Consider the following 18,758-nt stretch of genomic DNA (forward strand, 5'->3'; position numbering starts at 1 on the left):
GTTTACAATGAAACAACACCAACCGAAGCATATCCAGCAACACAACTGCTGAGAGGTTTACAATGAAACAACACCAACCAAAGCATATCCAGCAACACAACTGCTGAGAGGTTTACAATGAAACAACACCAACCAAAGCATATCCAGCAACACAACTGCTGAGAGGTTAACAATGAAACAACACCAACCAAAGCATATCCAGCAACACAACTGCTGAGAGGTTTACAATGAAACAACACCAACCAAAGCATATCCAGCAACACAACTGCTGAGAGGTTAACAATGAAACAACATCAACCAATGCATATCCATTAACACAACTGCTGATGCTGAAAGGTTTACAGTGAAACAACATCAACCAATGCATATCCATTAACACAACTGCTGAGAGGTTAACAATGAAACAACATCAACCAATGCATATCCATTAACACAACTGCTGAGAGGTTAACAATGAAACAACATCAACCAATGCATATCCATTAACACAACTGCTGAGAGGTTTACAGTGAAACAACATCAACCAATGCATATCCATCAACACAACTGAGGAGAGGTTAACAATGAAACAACATCAACCAAAGCATATCCAGCAACACAACTGCTGAGAAGCACAGCAGCAACCAAAGGGCAGTCAACAACAGCCACCAAGAGACAGATTCACAAGGACCACAGCTTACAAACAGCAGCACACCCAAGGCTGACAACAGGAACTGCAAAGCCAAGATGAGCATATCCAACAATACAATCACTGAGAGCGATAGGAATGAAGCAAGGCACTACCACTGAAAGAGACACCAACACCATCAACTCAAACATATCCAACATTGACACCAACACAGCCAAGATTTAGTGATACTAATGGCAACATCAATGCAGGAACAGTCAAAGTTCAGTGGCTGAGAGGAATACCAGTGAAAACAGTGTTAACCACATAACTTTCATTAGTAACACACCTATCAAGAGTGAAAGCAACAACAGCAAAACTAACCAAAGCACATCAAGCAACAACATCCATAAACAACACAACCAAAAATAAGATACCAACAACAAACAAATCCTGTGCAACAACAACACGTGTCCAATGGTCTTAAATGGGAGCACGTCCAGTGCTCGGCTCGGAGAGGGAGCACCTACCGTTTTTAAGGCTTCTTTCACCAGTGCATCCTCCAGGTTCTCCTGAATGTGAACTGTTCATGAAAAGAAAGCAGGCAGTTCAGAGGTCAGATCATCACAAACCCAAAGAGGCTTCATAACTAACTCTGCAGAAAAAGAACTCACTGTCCACTTCGTCCAGAATGAACTCATCCGAAGTGAGGTCCAGGTCCCCCAGATTCAGCTGTAAGGGGTCCTCGCCTAAGTCTCCCAGCACCTGCAGGGATGTGCAAAGGAAGGTAATCAGGTAATATACGCCACATTTGGTGTACTCTCTTTCAGCCTCAACATTAGAAATGGAATATGAGCCCTGAGGGAGGCACAGCATGACATGCACTTTCACGCGTAGCTCCAAGATAAAGGAGCTCAATCCTGGCCTACATCAAGCAAAGACCAGACCTTCTTGTATTCCGGAAGGACTTGAAAACAGATCTCTTCAGGCTTTACCCCCTAATTCTTCCCATCTGAAATCCCTTATTTACACAAAGATATTCTTTCTGTAATGGTCTCAGCTCCTTAAGTTATTTGTAAAGCACTCCGGCGCCTTGTGGCTAGGTCCGCGCTATAGAAATATGTGAAATACATAAAAAATACAACTCCCTCAATTCCATTAAGCATAAAACAAAGATCCTTCTCTGAGAAAGAATATGGGCACAGCCTGGATCTATTGAAACTGGTCGTACAGCGTGTCTTCCATTTCCAAGCTTCCTGTCTAAAGACCAAACTGCTGAGCGAAAAACATATTCAGGAATAGGCCTTCACTTTCCCCTAATCGCTACCACTGTCTTTGCAGCTTTCCCCACAACAACGAATTATGGCCTGGTATGTAATCCTGCTACAAAGGACTTTCTCTTAAGGGGCCTCTCTAAATAGCTGCCTTTTTAATCTAGATTAACAATAATACTAAAAAAAACATACAAACCTTTATTAGATAATGTGTGCAACGTGGCTAGGAGAGAGACAATAGATCTTTCGTTCCCCACTTTGTGTGTCATAGTTTTAAAAGCCACTCGCCAGCTTGTTCAAAGCAATCTGCCACTGAGGTTTTTAATAGCTTTAAATGGCCCGTTGAAATGGAGACTCTGTCTATGCTTTTTAAACTGCCCCAAATCCAGTCTGATACATGTTCTTTCTGGATAACACCTGGACATATACTCAATCTACAAAAGGCATCAGAAACGAGGGGAGGGGCGCGCTTGCCCAGGGGGTGAGCTTTCACCAGGAAGCCTTTCTTACAGTTCACAAACCAGTTGGCTTCTTTGCTGGGACAGTCAATGAGAGCCAAAAACTGACCCCAAAGCAAGGGCTTTAACAATAAAGACAACAACTGCATCGGAACTACTTATAGGGTTTGAGATTTCTCAGTGGGTTCACGACTCAGTGCATAATCTGCTGCTCAACCCAGTTAACATCAACATTCAGAAGCAATTATTTTAAATTGTGATGATCTATCAATCATCAGGATGTTTCGCACCAAACAGACAGTGACTTGAGTTCTTTATTAAATACAAAAATGGAGACTCTGCTCAGACCCAGACTCTGGTCCTGAGACTCCTGCCAATAGAAGAGACAGTGGTCACAGATGTGGCACTCGCACAAGCCAACGACTGAGACTGTGCTCAAAGGCGTGCCGCTGATACTAGACAGTGACCAGTGCTCCATAGTGCGATATTCTTTTAGTGGACTTTCTCTGCGCAGTTCCTCCTGGTAGCTGCTGCTGTCCCCGTTGATGCTGCTGACTCAGAGGCCAGGAGTTTGAGGCCTTTCTCGTCCCGCAGGCTCCTTCCTGCGCCGCATCCCTGGTGGTCTAGTGGCAGAGCGTCACTCCTCTGCTGTTAGAGCTGCCCTTATGTCTCTTTTTCTTATTTTTCTGTCTGTTTCTGCATCTGCCTTTTGGCTTTGTATATCTTTCCTTGTTCCATTTTCTGCCTGTTTTCCTCCATGCTGCAATCCCTGCTGCCCAGCCCCCCTCCAGTGTCCCTTCCCGCTCCAGCTTTTTCTCACTTCCCAGTTGTCCAGCCCCCTCCGGCAGCACTACTTAATGGTGGCTGCTTTGTGTAGGAAAGTGCCCACTTTTGCAAGGTTGCCATGCCTACAGCCACGGTCTCTGGTATAGGTCAGCCACTTTGCTAGCAGGGTGCACTATACCATTGGTGAGGGTACAGGGGCAGGAGCCCTGTACCACTACAGTGCCGAAGTCTATTCTTGGGCATTGTAAGTGCAGTAAACCATAAAGAGTATATGGTCTGGGAGTTTGTCATTACGAACTCCACAGCTCCATAATGATTTTACTGAAAACTCAGAAGTTTGATATCAAACTGCTCAGCACAATAAACCCACACTGATGCCAGTGTGGGATTTAATGAAAAATGCAAAAATGCGCTCAGAGCATCTTACAGATGCCTGCTGAAAAACGACATAACTCTAGTGTCCTGGCTGAGTGGCTGCTCACCAACTGCCACCACCAACATCATGTTTCTGGACCCCTGGGTCGATGGCCTGCTGCTCTTGGGGGTGGGGGGTCAGGGAGAGGGGGGCTGAAACAAAGCACAACTCTGTGCAGAGGTGCCAAGCCTCCTCCCCCAGGATGGTCAGGGTCCACGAAGGGGAAACTTCAAAGGCTTGCTGCCTACTACCATCCCCAGGGCTCAGGGGGGGGGGGGGGCATTACCTGCAGACTCAGAGCTCAGGTGACACCCATGGCTGCAGGTCTGTAGGGGTCAGTGTGGGGCTCAACGCGCCTATGGATCCCATCCCGGAAACGGCGCCCCTGTACCCCCATCCCGTGAACCGCTGCGCCAACCCCCCGTGGGGCTGGGCACACACTCACCGCCCCGTTGTCCGCCTCCTCGGGGGCCCGAAGCCCCAGCACCTCCATCTTGTGGGGGCGGTGACTGAGGTGAACGCTCTTCCGCCAACCGCCGGTGACAGTGTAAACAGCTGTCAGACGAGTGACTTCCGCCAACCAATGGCGTCACCTCCGCCATTAGATCCGTCTATTCCGCCCACCACTGTTGTCATTTCCGTCACAACTAACTGCGCCCGGAACCCTTCTACCGTTCCCCCAGACTGTGTTTCTGTCGGAGGTAAAAAGAGGCGTCCCACCACACCGGAAGTGTCTCCGGTGCTATAAAGAGGCTGGCGCGTCACTTCCGCTTTCTCTTACAGAGGGAACCAGACAGTCCCTGCAGCCATGGTGAGCGCCTAGAAGGAGTATCCGTTGCCATCCGCGCCGGAGGAGCGGCGGGGCGAGCGGGGGGCGAGCGGGGGGCGGGGAGCGGAGCTGAGGGGCTTTGTCGGGGCAGAGAAGCCGCTCATGGAAGGACCGTGGGGAGGACAGGGAGGCGTGGGACCGGGCAGAGGTGCCTCGGGGGAGCCGGCGGGCTCCTGTGAGTGTCCGAGCGGCCTGTGCTGGGGCGGGCCCTCTCTGCCCCCTGCCGGCGTCCGCTGGATGAGTCCTCGGGGTGTGTTACCGCTCTCCCGGTTCGAGCTCCGCCAGGGCCCGCTGGGCCTCGAGGGGACTCTTCTTCCGCGGGGCCCCCTCGGAGCCTTGGGCTGCCCCGCCGGTCGGTCCCGCCAGGGTGCCTCGCCTGCCGCGGACCTGCACGGGGCTCCGGTGGCCGTCCCCCGGTGGTGCCGGAGTGCTCTGCGTGTGGAAGGCCGGGAGCGCGGGGTCTCGGTCAGATCCCGCTTCAGATGTGTCTTAGGGTGTCCTCGGTGTAGGCAGCAGCCCTGCATCCTCGCACCACGGTTGGGTCTGTAGGGAGCTGGGCTCTTCTCCCCTCTGTGACTCCCTCCCCAGGCCATTGCTGCCTCTTCTGTTATTCTGGAGCTCCACATGTCTCTTAAGGAGGAACTTGGCTGCAGAAACCATGCCTGGCCGCATACTTGTTTTGCATCTTCCATATAGAAGTTACTACTCCTATGGTGGGTGCAGAAACTCTTACCTGCAGAAGTAGCAGGCTACGCTGAGCACGGTATTTGGTTAGAAAGACGATTGTTTGTTTTATTCCTTGTGGTAAGAATGTGTTTGTTATGGCCCTGAGAAGGCAGAGACTTGTGGAACACAAGGTTCATAGATTAACTAGGATGGATTTAACTATCATCCCATATCTGATTAGCTTTGTGAGATGTTAAAAGGCTGTTCTAGTATGTAACTAGGTGAGACCCTCAGAAGTGAACTTAAGTCCTCTATTAGCCAGCGGTTTGTGGCAGATCTCTTCAGTTCAATGCATTTTCAGGTGGTGTGGATGGCTTATTTGCTGTGGACTGGTGTATTAGTGGGTATGGACATGGCCTATAGCAGTTTTGTTTAATGTGAGGGCGCCAAGCAGTAAAAAGTAATTACTGTGCAGTCTGAGTGAACTACATTTAAAATGTCCAACCTCTGACTGATATGGTATGTTGTATATATTGTAGTTGCATTTAGCAATTATTACTCCATAAAGGGGTATTGTAGTAGTTTATGTAGGGTAACATGCGGATCCAGAACACAGGGATAAGGATTTGGTTTTGCATGTAGTTTTAGCACTCTTAAGTGAATCGTATCTTTCACTTACTCCAATTTGTATGCAATATACATTTACTAGGCATGTTTGATTTTTAGTTGAAAGGGTGCTACGTGAGTTGGCAGTGCTAATAGATCAGCTACAGGTTAGGTATTTCATTATATAGGTAAGGCATTTACAGAGAAGTGTTCTTTGAAATGAGGTGAGAAATTTGTAGGAGTACAAGAATGGAGTTTAAGCCAACATGCTGGCTTCTTAAAGTAGCCTGTCTTCAAAGAGAGGAGACATGCACACACTGAAAAGAGTCGTAATTTGGGCGAAAAGGGGGTTTGCATTCGAGTTTTGTCAGTTTTCCTGAAGGGTATTTAGTTATATAATGGAAGATTCTTGAAAGTGTATGCAAAACTGTAGGAAAGCAGCCTTATTTGCATGTGTTGCAATATTGTAGTGCACGAGAACAGCAGTGTGCGCACACATCACTGTCACCTGCAGGTAAAGGGCTTTAAAACTAATATGGCTTCAGTTTCTCATAAATCAGATAGGGAAAACGCAAATAAGGAATGCTGTACTTTGAATGTTTGTGGTTGATCTTCCACTTTCCATCTGGTGTTCGGGGTGGGATGGAGGATAAGTCTGTTTTAGTTAATTTGTGTAAAGTAATGCTTCGCAGGGCACATAGCACTTGGCTGTCTCCAGTCTGAAGCACTCACAACAGTGCATCAGTGGCTTTGGTGTTCGGGGTGGGATGGAGGATAAGTCTGTTTTAGTTAATTTGTGTAAAGTAATGCTTCGCAGGGCACATAGCACTTGGCTGTCTCCAGTCTGAAGCACTCACAACAGTGCATCAGTGGCTTTGGGTCAATCTGTGGGTGTAAATTGCCCATGCCAGTATGTATACTTCTGCGGTACAACACGCATCAGACTGTTTTTCTGCTGTGCTTTGAATGGACTAGCTCCTATCCGTTGAAGAGCCAGATCCTGTGTCCCTTTCTGAATTACGTGAGGGTGATGTTCCGAGGTGCAGGGAGAGGTCATTCCAGGACTTTATGGTGAGGTAGGAGAATGAGCATCTTCAACTGTTGGTGTAACGGATGTGTGAGCAGAAGGCAGAGCCCTGGTGGCTGGATATTTGGTGGAAGTTCATATGGTGGCTGATGTATGCTGGTCCACGGTTGTCGAGGGTCTTGTGACCTGGAGAAGTAGGCTGTGTTGAGTAATGCGTTCCAATAACTAGAAGAAAAGGGGTATCGCAGGTCAGGTGGATGCTCCTCGGTGCTAGGGGCATTCACTGATCCTCCCAATGTAAATTGTGCATGGTTACCAACGTGTGGGATCTCACCATAGGTTGCTGCTGTAGTGGACCCTCTATGTGCTTCACAATGTCATGGGCTTGTATTTAGAATGAGGCAGGTTATGCACCCATGTGCTCCCAAGTGCAGTACATAACTCCAGATCTGGACTTGTGCAACTATAGTGAGTTGCAGGAGTAAGAATAGTAGACCTGCAAGAGACTGCACATCTGGATATTTTGGGAATAAAGCTACCTTACCCTTGTTGCTTGAAGGGGTTGGAGTTTAGGGCTCACTGCAGCATGTACATGTGTGCAGCTCGCATTGGGGGAGACCAACTTCTGCAATGGTTGAGACTGATAAATGAAGATTTAAAGCATCTAGATAGTTTTGCTTCAGTGGGAAGTATGCCCTAGTTCCCTTCTGATGTGCTTAAAGCTGATGTGAAACGCTATGTATAAAGTATGCATGTTTGGGCATGATACAGTAGGCACTCTGGCAAATGTTCTAACTATAGAAAATCATGGTGCTCTGAAGTGTTGCTGCTGTCACTTCATGGCATTGTTCATTTCTTACAGTCTCTGGTAATTCCCGAAAAGTTCCAGCACATTTTGCGTGTTCTTAACACCAACATTGATGGGCGGAGGAAGATTGCGTTCGCTATCACAGCCATCAAGGTATGTAACTGTTAATCAGTGCCACCAATGTCTGTCCGCTCCCTATGCACACTGGTCACATCCTTTTTCTGGCATGTTTACCATTTTGGCCCCCTTACCGCTTCGAAGGCCTGGGCTGGCAATGATGATTGGCGCAGGGGTACTTACCTCAGCTGGATAATGGGAGCTGAGTGCAGGCTGTATTTTCAGAATGGCTGGCATGTAGTTGGCCTCTGATGGCAGTTTGCATGAGAAAGTCGCCTGTCTGAGCCTCCTTGGGCGGTTCAAAACCTTAGACTACTTGAAAGGACCCCGTCCCAAGCAGTTGCTACGATTTGGCCCTCAAAACTATGTGCAACTTAAGAACATGTATAGATTGAGCAGATAAACAAATGATGAAATGTTATCACCAGTTTAATATTAATGAAATGATTAACTTTTCAAAATGCTGTCTTCCTCAAAGATGAACAATGTTTTAGTTTGACTCATCACTTTTCTTTGTGCTTAATGCATGCCCCTTTTTGTCCACGCATACTCCTGATTGAGGATACAAACTTACTTTTTCTTCACTACTTTTATTGGTTTTTGTAAAGAATACAGTTCATTACCCCCAACCCACCCAGTCTGACAACCACAGGTTAAGAAACTGCCCTACTGTATGGGTTTTTGAAAAGGCTCTACATTGAGTCAAGCCTCTTTTAAGTAGCTAGCCTCAGAGCTGCACCTTCCTGTAACTTTAACTAAGCCATCTTTGTGTTTGCACCATAGAAACTTTACTGGCTGCTACTTAAAGTTTTACTAATCTATGTACAGATAATGGTGCCTGGCCATATGAAACAGTGGCATAAGCATTAATAACTCCATGTTAGAATCTTATTTAAGGTGTTCTTGAATTGCAGAAAGTTAAACACACTGTCCTTTGCTGCTTCCTTTGCGCTGAAAATTAATGTATTTTCTTACACTTCTTTCTCCTGCCCTAGGGTGTTGGAAGGCGCTATGCACACGTAGTGCTGAGGAAGGCTGATATCGACTTGAGCAAGAGGGCCGGAGAGCTCACAGAGGATGAGGTGAGCAAGGAGCATAGCACTGTAGTAACCCCCCTCCTTTGTGCTCATTTCCATTTAACTTTTATTTTGCACAAGTTCGAAATAAGACAGTTAAATCTACACTGTGTGTGAATTGTCTGCATGTTCCCATCTCGCAGCCTATTTAGTCTTGCGTAGCGTGAACACGACCCAAGAGTATTTCGGAGCGCTTTATTCGGTTGAGAGAGAAACTGGTATGATCGATAAACAGTAAAAGTAGCAGAACCCTTGTTCGAGTTAAGAACTCACACTAGTCCAGCATAGCGCTCTATAAATAATCAGGGTGAGAAATAGATAAGGCAGACAAACCACCACAGTACAGGAAGTAGCACTATATATCTTCTTGCACCAACCGGGCATCAGGTTTGAATCTTTACTCTAATTGTTGTGCGATGCAGAAGTGGCCTGGAGAGAGACCAGTAGGAGCACAAAAGGTGCAGTGTCACAGGGGTGTCTGGGTGCAAAGTGCTGTTTTGGAGCTGGGTTCCCTGTTTGCCATTGAGAGACTCCGGGTGAAAGAAACATGCAGGCTTGGGGACAGCGATCTTCTGGGTGTGACCACCACTTCGAGGGGTAAGTTGGGATGTCTTGGGTTGGTTGGGGCTCACAAGGCTGTGGGTTGTCTGGTGCAGGGTTGCCTTTTGTTGTCAGTCTTACCTGCCGCTTGGTTGCGGTAGAGGGGATCCTCTGGATTGAGGCTGCAGGTGTCAGCTGGGGTCTTGAGGCTAGTCTGGGATCTTGGGTCACAATCGCTGGGGAGACCTTGTTTTCTCACTTTGGCGTGCTCTTGCCAGCTGAGCTTTACACAAGGAGTCAGTGCGCCACACAATCAGGAGAGAAGGTTCTGATCCTAGTGAATCGGTGTATGCCATGCCACCAGGTTGTAACCTATTCAGGGCATGGGCAGTTCTCCTGAGTTTGTCCTTTGCTTTAGGTCTTGCTATAGGGATCTCCTCTGGCAGTTGGTGCGGATCGGTGTTGGTTCCTTGACAAACCCTGCACATCCCTGCCACTATATGCCCCTTCCTCTCACCCCTGAGCATGACTGACGGCTTCCCTATTGCACACAGGTGCTTGCTGTACGTGTGGTTTCCTTTCAGACTCCATAGTGCTTTCTTTTCCATGGACTATCCAATTGTGCAATCTTTTGAGCTGTGCTGATTTTGATTGTATGCCTTATCTTCCTGTTACCCACTCTTTTTTTAGGTCTCGCCTTTTCCCATTCCGCAGGAATGGAAAAGGAGAGAATTCTAGTGGTTCAAATACTCGTCAAACTATGGCTTTTTCTGTGCTGTTTTCTTAGAGTTCACGTGACCAAACAAGCACGCGCATCAGCCTCCCTCCCTCCTAATTGCATTTTTTCGCGGCCGCCACCACATCAAAGGGCTTCTCCCAGCGTGCGCTCTGCGGCTTCTCCTCCCCTAATTATTCATGGCTGGCCGGCCGTACTTACAGTTTCTCGGCCGCTCTTGTTTTCCTACCCTTTGTGTCTCCAAGATAACTTGCTATGATAGAAATACATCGGGATTGATGTAACAGTACGTTATTGTTACAACAATGCTTCAAATACAAAACTGCAGTCCTATTCCTTGGCCTGCTTTAAATGTAAGCACACGTTAAATACGTTTGTTTAGGAGTGCTTCTCTTTGTCTGAGAGCACTCTACGTCTATTGTTCCCGCATCCGTTTTCTCTTCCTGTCATAATCACTCCCCTGGCTCCTCGCCCCGCCTCACTTTCTGCCCACTTCGCCCCCTGATCTCTCTGTGTCTGGCTTTCCCTTTTACATAGCACCCACAGCAACCCTTGTGTCAAACACGTAGCGCTGGTGCAATCCCTGTTAACCATGCCGTGCGCCTGCATTTTTAACATAGGATACGCTCAGTGCAACATCGCACCCCTAATTAACATCCCTCACGGCCGCGAGGCCGTGCTTTAAAGGGATACGCTCCCTTGCGTGCATGTTCAATTTCAGCACGCCTGTGCTTTAATTCCCTCCCCCACCGCAAGATCGTGTACATTTTCACTTCCCGGTCTCAACCAGCCCTCAGATTACAGCGCACCCTCTAGTGTTAACCTTCCCTTGTTTAAATCATAAGTCCCAGCCAGTTGACGTTAAGCGCCCAGAGTCTGTCCGTCCCATTTTCTCTGTGCCACCTCCCTACCCTCCGATTGCCTCACTCTGTACCCTGCACCCACACGCGGGCACAGCTTTTCATTCAGATGCACGGTTTGACCCTGGCCTCTTGGGCTCCACCGCACTTGTGCTCCAATGTTGCAGAAAGAGGAATACGTTCCCTCCGAGGAATTACTAAATAAACCGTATCTACGTCCCGTGCCCCACTGTCCATCTCTGCTCCCATCTGCTGCCGCCCCGGGTTTCCTGCCTATGCCCTACACTCTCTCAGCCTTATCTTCTTCCCTCCCACGCTTGCCTCTCTCCTCCCAGACCTCTTTCCTGTGGTCGCCCCTCTTACCTTGCTGACCTGCTTTTCGCCATCTACTACTGCTTTCTACTCTGACTACTGCGATACCTATTTCTCCCCACCGTTTTCCCACCCTTCTCAGTTACCCTCCGCTTCTAGACTCACTCACTCCCTTTGCATTCGCTTTTGGCCATCTGTCTTCTGATCTTCTTGTGCGCCTCCTCCCCCTTCTAGTAGCCCACCTGTCTCTCCTTAATTATTTTCGCCTCATCCAACGTTGCCTTTAATAGTTTTCTAGATTCATTCTCTGCCCTCTCCACCCCGCCGCCACCTCCATTGGTACCTTCCTGTTGTGTGACGTCATCTTCTCTGCCTCGCACAGACCCCTTCCATCCCTGTCCTGTGTCTCCAACTTTACTTCTTCCATGCTATTATTACCTCTCCCTTACTGTCGTTCTGCCCATAGCGCTTTCTTCTGATCTCCAGCTCTTCTAGCCACACTATAAATTCGACTTCACTCTGCCTTCTCCCTAAGCAAACATTTGTAATGCAATACGTCTCACCTCTACGCATGTTTAACCTACTGGCATTATAAATCACAATGCCTTTCTATTTTTTTTTTAAACCAAATCATAAATAAATGGTATTCTCATTTACAATGCCAATAGCTCAAACGCCAGTAAATGCGAGACCTATTGCATTGCAAATGCTTGTTTGACTCTGCTGTCTCCACTTGTGTTGCCTTCTCACAGAAGCTAGCAATTTCCTGCCTCTTCCCCTGGGGCCACAAGTCTGTTCCTTGACATGCCTCTTGTTTCCCAGTCTCATGGTTTCCTTGTTCCTTTGCAGGTGGAGCGTGTTATCACCATAATGCAGAATCCCCGCCAGTACAAAATTCCTGATTGGTTCCTCAACAGACAGAAGGACATTAAGGATGGAAAGTACAGCCAGGTGTGTATGTGGCGTGGGTGCTGGGACTCGTGCATGGTTGGCAACCTGTAGGTGTTCCTCCTAGTTGCCCTACTTGGAAGCAACAAGCCAATGCTCTTATCTCTGCATTTGACTACAGGGGTAGGAAACGCTTCATAGACTTTTGGCCTTTTATGTGCCTAATGCTGTCTGCTGTCTCCTCCATTCTCCAACTCTTTGGTCGATTATCCCCATGTGGAAAGGAATCCCTCTTCTGTGTTCCCTAGCGTTTTGGGGATCATCCCCCTGCCAACGACTAACCATTGTTCCTCTACCTTCTCTCCTGCAGGTTCTGGCCAACGGCCTTGATAACAAACTCCGTGAAGATCTGGAGCGTCTGAAGAAGATCCGAGCTCACAGGGGACTGCGCCACTTCTGGGGGTACGTGCATGTTATGGCTTGTGCTACCATTCTAATTGGGGGATGTCTACTGTAGGTCTTGGGGCTACACTAGAATTCTGCATAGCCGCATAAAATTGATCTATACTTTTTAGAAAAGAAATGTACTTAGTAGTGATCCATAAATTGTGTTGGACAGCATCCCTGGACAAATGCTGACGTTAGTTTGAGTATTTTCTGTATCAGTGGCTGTCATTAGGGCATTATTTAATAGTGTTATGAAAGTTGGCAGTAGTAAAAGTAGTGGTTCCTGCTAAGGTGTTTCATCTGGTAAGGGTTCTAAGCATGTTTTGGTTGACTTATTGTAAATTATTTGTGTGGGTTTATTTCTGAACTGCTTCTCACTTTCTTACAGCCTGCGTGTGCGAGGCCAGCACACAAAGACCACTGGACGAAGAGGTCGTACCGTGGGTGTGTCCAAGAAGAAATAAATCCACCTTGCTTTTCAATAAACTCTTCAAAAAGATCCTACCTGCCTCCCTGTGCCTTGAATTGGTGATTTGTATCTTAACTAGCCTGTGAGTTGTTTGCTGCTTTTAAAGTGCTTTATGCAGCACTGCTGCTGTTCAAGATGTGCGGTTGGCCAAGAGGCGATGAAGCGAATGAGTTGCCTGTGAATAGAATGATGGTCCTCAAAATGGTGCTGGCCGACATTGCACTGTGGTAGACTCTGCTCTATGCAAGTGATAAAGGAAAGCATGTAAGATCCATGTTGCTGGATTCTGACCTGGGTATCCTGTCCAAAGGGATACAGACTGCTGAATCCTTAAGCGCCCCAGTCATCAATATTGGGATTTCAAGAGTGGCATGTTGTGTGCTCGAAGAGTCATGGGTTGCTTCAGGGCGCAGGCACTGCACACTCCAGGGTCTTCCTTTAAGATAATTAAATTGCGGGCCATTGCACATCCACTGAGATTTCTCAAACTCAGATTGCTTGAAGAGGACACATAATACTAAACACATTGAGTACGCCTCCATTCTATACACCCTACGGGGTGCTCCTTACCTACGAGTGCAGAGGAGGGCCTCCACTCCCACAATTCCTTTAATCAGCCTTTTCATAACTGCACCTGTTGGAAGCCACAATCAACCTAGCAACTCTGACACCCACATCCAACCTAACCGGTCAAACACCCACTGCAGCACCCATGTAGCTGGTCTGAGCACACTGGAATCTGTGCCAGCACCCCGATATCTTTATGGAGTTCGACAAATTGGATCCAGTTGCTGTGTTGCCTTACTCTGCATGAAGGAGTTCCCTTGCAGCAACCATAGATTTTGATGCTGCCCCCTATTTACAAAAGCACGTGGTAACCTGGGGCAACATCCAAGGCGTATGCCTCCCCAGCGAAGACGTAATGAGATGTTTTCTTTTCTCCTTGTTCTTTTCCTCTTTCCGTGTGTGCTCGATCCTGCAGCTCACATAGAAAGAGGGAAACGCCTAGGGGTTGTTTTTGTGAAGGAAGGTGCCCCTTCCTGCACAAAAACAATCCTGCCTATGTTGCTAGGCAGCAATTTGTGCGACAACGCAAGGGGAGGACATGAATGCACTGTATTTCATTAACGGGGTGCATTCCTGCCTTCACATTGGCACAAGGCAGTGCTGCAAGAAGACTTGCGGCGCTGCCCTACACAAATTCCTCAAATGAGGCCCTTTGACCACTCCCTCACACTGACTGACCTTTGGTTTGCTAAACTATGTTTAATATTTCCCCATTGTTAAAATGATTTGCTGTGGGAGTTAAGGGGCCTTTATAGTTGTCGGACTAAGAGTACCAGGTTCTAGAAATGTTGTCAAGAGGAGGTCCTTATGCCTCGATGTTTGACAACCTCTGCTCTAATGTGTCTTATACAAAGCGGTGGTGCGATTGTGGAGTTGCTTGCGCCGCCTCGTCGTAGGTATGATTGAGACACTTGCGCTGCCGGAGTAAGATGTTCTTGCGGCGCAAGCCTCTCATAAGCTCCAAATATTCTGTATGTTAAGTCTTTCGCCATCATGTACCCAAGTTTTAAAAACTGGCAGCGTAAAAGAAAAATAAATAAAATTAAGTTGTTACAAGGTCTGTGTAACCAGAGAACCACATAATTAAATCTTGGTGTGTGCAGTGGAGAATAGTGACCTGGGTATTTTTAGTGCTACATGGTCACAGCATGGGACGGAAAGCACTGTGAATATATGTCCTTATTTTATAGTTGCATTACACACAGTGCAAGACTTGTACACAATGTGCGAATAGTTTTGATTAAATGGTGCTTCCATAACGTCACTTTTTAGTAATACCAAGGCGTATGTAATGAGGTTTATTACTAAACTATCCCTTCAACGCCTCCTTTTGAGGTACGAAGGGCTGTGCAAATACAGTTTTAATTAAAAGCATGCACTTCATAGACCAGTTAATTTTGCACTACCACTCAAACTCAACTGTCATCTCACAGCTTGGAGTGATTTTATCAATTACAGCCACAAGTGGCTCCAAAGCACCCTTTATGCTTGCCGATTAGTTGTTGGTGCATATTTGCATTTCATTCAGGCACCCTGACAGGAAGGTTTTTCACAGCACATGTTATGTTATTCTGTATTTGTATAGCGCACGGCTACTCCCAGGAGTGTCCCGGCGCTAAAGAAAAGAATGAGCCCAGATAACCTCAAACAATGCCCAACCATGACTCTGAAATTCACAGCTGGAGAAGCCACGTCTTCAGACTTTCCCTGAAAATGAGGTCGGGGCTTTGTCTGATAGCAAAAGGTAGGTTATTCCACAACCTAGAGGCCACAGCACGAAGAGATCTACCTCCTACCTGGGAGAGTTGAACCTTTAGGACGGTAATCAGCAGTTGGGAAGATCTCAAGCTACGCTAAGCTGCAGTAGGTAAGTTTGAAATCTGTCCCTACAGTAGGGTGCTTCAATCTTGTGAAAAGCTCTAAAAACCAGGGCTTTGAAGTGTGCTTTTTCGCACCGGGAGCCAGTGCAGTGAGGACAGAAGCTGAGGTATGGGTTCTGGGCCCAATCAAGAAGATGGCCCTAGCCGCTGCATTCTGAATCACTTGTAGTCTGCCCAGGAGATAGTCCGGAAGGCCGAAATGACAAGGAATTCACATAATCCAGTCTGGAGACTACCAAGGTGGTGTTCACAATTGAGTTCACTATAGGATTGATCACTTCCGCTAAGGCAGACAGAACTTTGGCAGGTCAGAGGGGAGCGAGATTTGAGATGCACTAAGTTTAGCATTCCTGAGGGAAGGGGAGGCCAGTTCCGATGCCTGGCAGCGAAGGCAGTCTTCTACGGCCTGAACATCATGTTCCAAGTTGTCACTTAAAGTAATCGGATGGTGACTCAAAGCATGCTGAATCACATCAGGTGTCATCTGATGGAATGGCCTGGAACAATGGCTCGTTCTAGCGGTGTCTAAAAATTGGGATCTAACATTGTCTCGAATATTAAATATGACCAAGTTATGATCGGGCCAAGTTAGGGCACAAGGGGCCTTGGCATAAATCTGGTTAGAGAAGATCTGATCCAGAAGGTCCCCTCTGTCATGGGTAGGGAGACAGACATAGGGTGTCAGGTTCAAATGTCGAATGATTCGCGTAGTCTCGTGGAATCGGGATCAAGTGGCTTATCCATTTGGATATTAAAGTCCCAGAGGACCACGCAGTGACTGTATTTAGCTATAATGGGGCTAATGGAGTCTAGGAAACTGCTGGTCCAGGGGGGTGATAAATAACTATTCCTGCAATTGGATTGGTGGGCAGAGATCGTTAGGAGAAAACGTAGGCTCTCAGCCCCCCTCTATTTCCGAGTTGGCTAAAGAAATACAGGACATGGAACTCCTATAAATTATGGCTAACCCCCCCCCCCCCCCCCCTCTTCCCACTGGGCGATCTTTCCTCATCTGGTAGCTTTGGGGGACCGCATTAGCTATGGTGGGATTAGAGATGTTCGTTAGTGAAGTTTTTGTAATGAATACCAAGTCAGGGGAGGAGTCTGCTAACTCATCTTAAATTTCAAATTCATGTTTCTGTAAGGAACGGACATTCAGTAAAAAAGCCATTCGGCTGCTCCCAGGGACCTCAGGACTAATGTTGGGGGAACTCAAGCCCTTGGTAATCATATGCTCACAGAGAGAAGTGCAGGCAGTTGAGTTACATTCTTTGCACCTCTGGGAAAAATTCTTCCCTGTCATTGCAAGGTGAGGTATACAGACCAAATGTTTGAGGTCTAACTGAGTTCCTGTCATAACTGATTTTGGAAGGCTCCATGACCAAACCAGCAGCATGCCTGGCTCCCTCCGGGATGTTGACAGGCGCAGACTGGCTTGCCTTAGGTGCACCTGCTGTGGTGGGTGGTCTGTGTGTAGTTTGTGGGTGGTGGTGGTGGTGGTGGTGGTGTGGTGGGTGGTGTGTGTTGTGGTGGTGTGTGTTGTTGTGGGTGGTGGTGGTGTTGTGGGTGGTGGTGGTGTTGTGGGTGGTGGTGGTGTTGTGGGTGGTGGTGGTGGTGTTGTGGGTGGTGGTGGTGGTGTTGTGGGTGGTGGTGGTGGTGTTGTGGGTGGTGGTGGTGTTGTGGGTGGTGGTGGTGTTGTGGGTGGTGGTGGTGGTGTTGTGGGTGGTGGTGGTGGTGTTGTGGGTGGTGGTGGTGGTGTTGTGGGTGGTGGTGGTGTTGTGGGTGGTGGTGGTGTTGTGGGTGGTGGGTGGTGGTGGTGTTGGTGGTGGGTGGTGGTGTGTGTTGTGGGTGGTGGTGTGTGTTGTGGGTGGTGGTGTGTGTTGTGGGTGGTGGTGGTGTTGGTGGTGTGTGTTGTGGGTGGTGGGTGGTGGGGTGGTGGTGGTGTGTTGTGGGTGGTGGGGGTGGTGATGGTGTGTGTTGTGGGTGGTGGGGGTGGTGATGGTGTGTGTTGTGGGTGGTGGTGTGTGTTGTGGGAGGTGGTGGGGGGTGGTGGTGTGTGGTGGGGGGGGTGGTGTGTTGTGGGTGGTGTGCGGCTGATAGACCCTCCTGTGAAATCTAAAGCATTTAATAAAATAACCCTCATGTTGGCTCTTAAAGTGACCCTCACATTATTTCCTCAAATGACCTTCACGTGAGATAATAAAGTGACCCTCCGGTGAGACCCGAGAGTTACCCTCTTGAGATCCAAGGGTGATTATACCTGAGACGCCAAAAGAAGCTGCTGTGACATGTCTAGGAGCCTCCTAAATTACCCAACTCTATTTACAAAAACTACCGAAATGTGAAAATAGATGCAAAATAGGTCATGTGCGAGACCCCGACATTGCCGCCCCTACGCTAGACGATTACAAAAGTATGCACATGTCTATTTCTGAGCATTTAAACTCTTCGGACATAGAATTAGTGGTCTAACTAGAACATTTCTAGGACCACTGGGATTATGTGGCAGTGATGGAACAAAAGTATGCCGCTAACTTTTATGGCAAGCAAAGGCAAATTATGCGACATAATGCAACACATTTTGTTATTACTTAACTATTGTCTTTTTTTTTTTTTTACTCACGGTAACATCATCTGGGCACCTTATTAGCAGTACCTGTATAACATCCAATTGCACCAATAAACAAATGAAAGATAACTAGTCAAGAATTGTAAAAGGTCTTCCACTGTGCTTGAACTAATCGTCAAGCTTTAGTGAGCTAGAAGCATGCAGCGCTAGGTGAAAGCAGCTGTGTGCAGAGCGAGGCGCTACGAGAGTTAGATGTACAGAGAAGGTGCCTTGTGCGCAGAGCCATCCGGAAGGAAGCGAGGACTCGTGGCATCACCTTACAGTACACTCTTCGTTTAATGCTGTCCACATCAGCAGACCAGAGGCCTGAAGAGAGATCCTGGCAGGCTTGGCTCCATGAATACGGAAGTGTGGGGGGGGGAGAGAGGAAGAAAGCAGCCTGGCTCGCAGCGATGGTACGCTATGTGCGAGTGTGTGAAGGGGTGCACAGCGCTGAAGGAGGTTACAATGAGTTGAGAGGGGGTGAAGGGTGAAATAACTTGCAATACCACCTACCATCGCATCGTCCTGCTCTAACAGCCCCACATAACGCCTTAATTTGCTAAAATGTGAGGGACCGTACAGCGGCAAAAAGTGGATTGAAAGGATAACACCAGCAGCATGGGTAATGTAATAAAGGGAGTGGCTTAAATAACATGAAGAGGCCAAATTATGCGGTATAATGCAGCACATTTGGGTGCATGGGGGGGACTAAATAGGTGCAAGCTACGGAAAGATAGTGGGAACACAAGTCACTTGGGGGACATTACCTGGTCTGTAGT

General features: G+C 47.7%; 2 protein-coding genes and 1 non-coding gene across 3 annotated transcripts in view; 2 read left to right on the forward strand and 1 right to left on the reverse strand.

The window, feature by feature from the left end:
* The window catches only part of VPS52 (VPS52 subunit of GARP complex), an 87,591-nt gene extending 83,455 nt beyond the window's left edge, over window positions 1-4,136 (reverse strand). The window contains exons 1-3 of the mRNA XM_078641611.1: window positions 3,986-4,136; window positions 1,282-1,372; window positions 1,138-1,190 (exon numbers count right to left, since the gene is read on the reverse strand). Coding sequence (XP_078497737.1) covers window positions 1,138-1,190; window positions 1,282-1,372; window positions 3,986-4,033 — 192 coding nt within the window. The 5' untranslated portion in view covers window positions 4,034-4,136. The remainder of the gene's footprint in view (window positions 1-1,137; window positions 1,191-1,281; window positions 1,373-3,985) is intronic.
* A 98-nt stretch (window positions 4,137-4,234) lies between these two features.
* On the forward strand, window positions 4,235-12,951 carry RPS18 (ribosomal protein S18). Its single transcript, XM_078641612.1, has 6 exons — window positions 4,235-4,351; window positions 7,531-7,629; window positions 8,589-8,675; window positions 11,967-12,068; window positions 12,376-12,467; window positions 12,841-12,951. Exons 1-6 carry the CDS (start codon window positions 4,349-4,351, stop codon window positions 12,914-12,916), a joined length of 459 nt encoding a protein of 152 aa, XP_078497738.1. The 5' UTR covers window positions 4,235-4,348; the 3' UTR covers window positions 12,917-12,951.
* On the forward strand, window positions 7,745-7,882 carry LOC144756989 (small nucleolar RNA SNORD94). Its single transcript, XR_013595458.1, has one exon. It is a non-coding gene; the product is annotated as a small nucleolar RNA SNORD94 (small nucleolar RNA).
* Window positions 12,952-18,758: the final 5,807 nt, after the last annotated feature.

This window comes from Lissotriton helveticus, chromosome 5_1, assembly GCF_964261635.1.
Source record: "Lissotriton helveticus chromosome 5_1, aLisHel1.1, whole genome shotgun sequence".
NCBI classification, from domain to species: Eukaryota; Metazoa; Chordata; class Amphibia; order Caudata; family Salamandridae; genus Lissotriton; species Lissotriton helveticus.

What these genes read in the sequence shown, in the direction of transcription:
- RPS18 (XM_078641612.1), top strand. An exon ending in GAGAGCTCACAGAGGATGAG is followed by an intron (nt 8,676 to 11,966) that starts GTGAGCAAGGAG and finishes GTTCCTTTGCAG; the next exon opens with GTGGAGCGTGTTATCACCAT. An exon ending in GGACTGCGCCACTTCTGGGG is followed by an intron (nt 12,468 to 12,840) that starts GTACGTGCATGT and finishes ACTTTCTTACAG; the next exon opens with CCTGCGTGTGCGAGGCCAGC.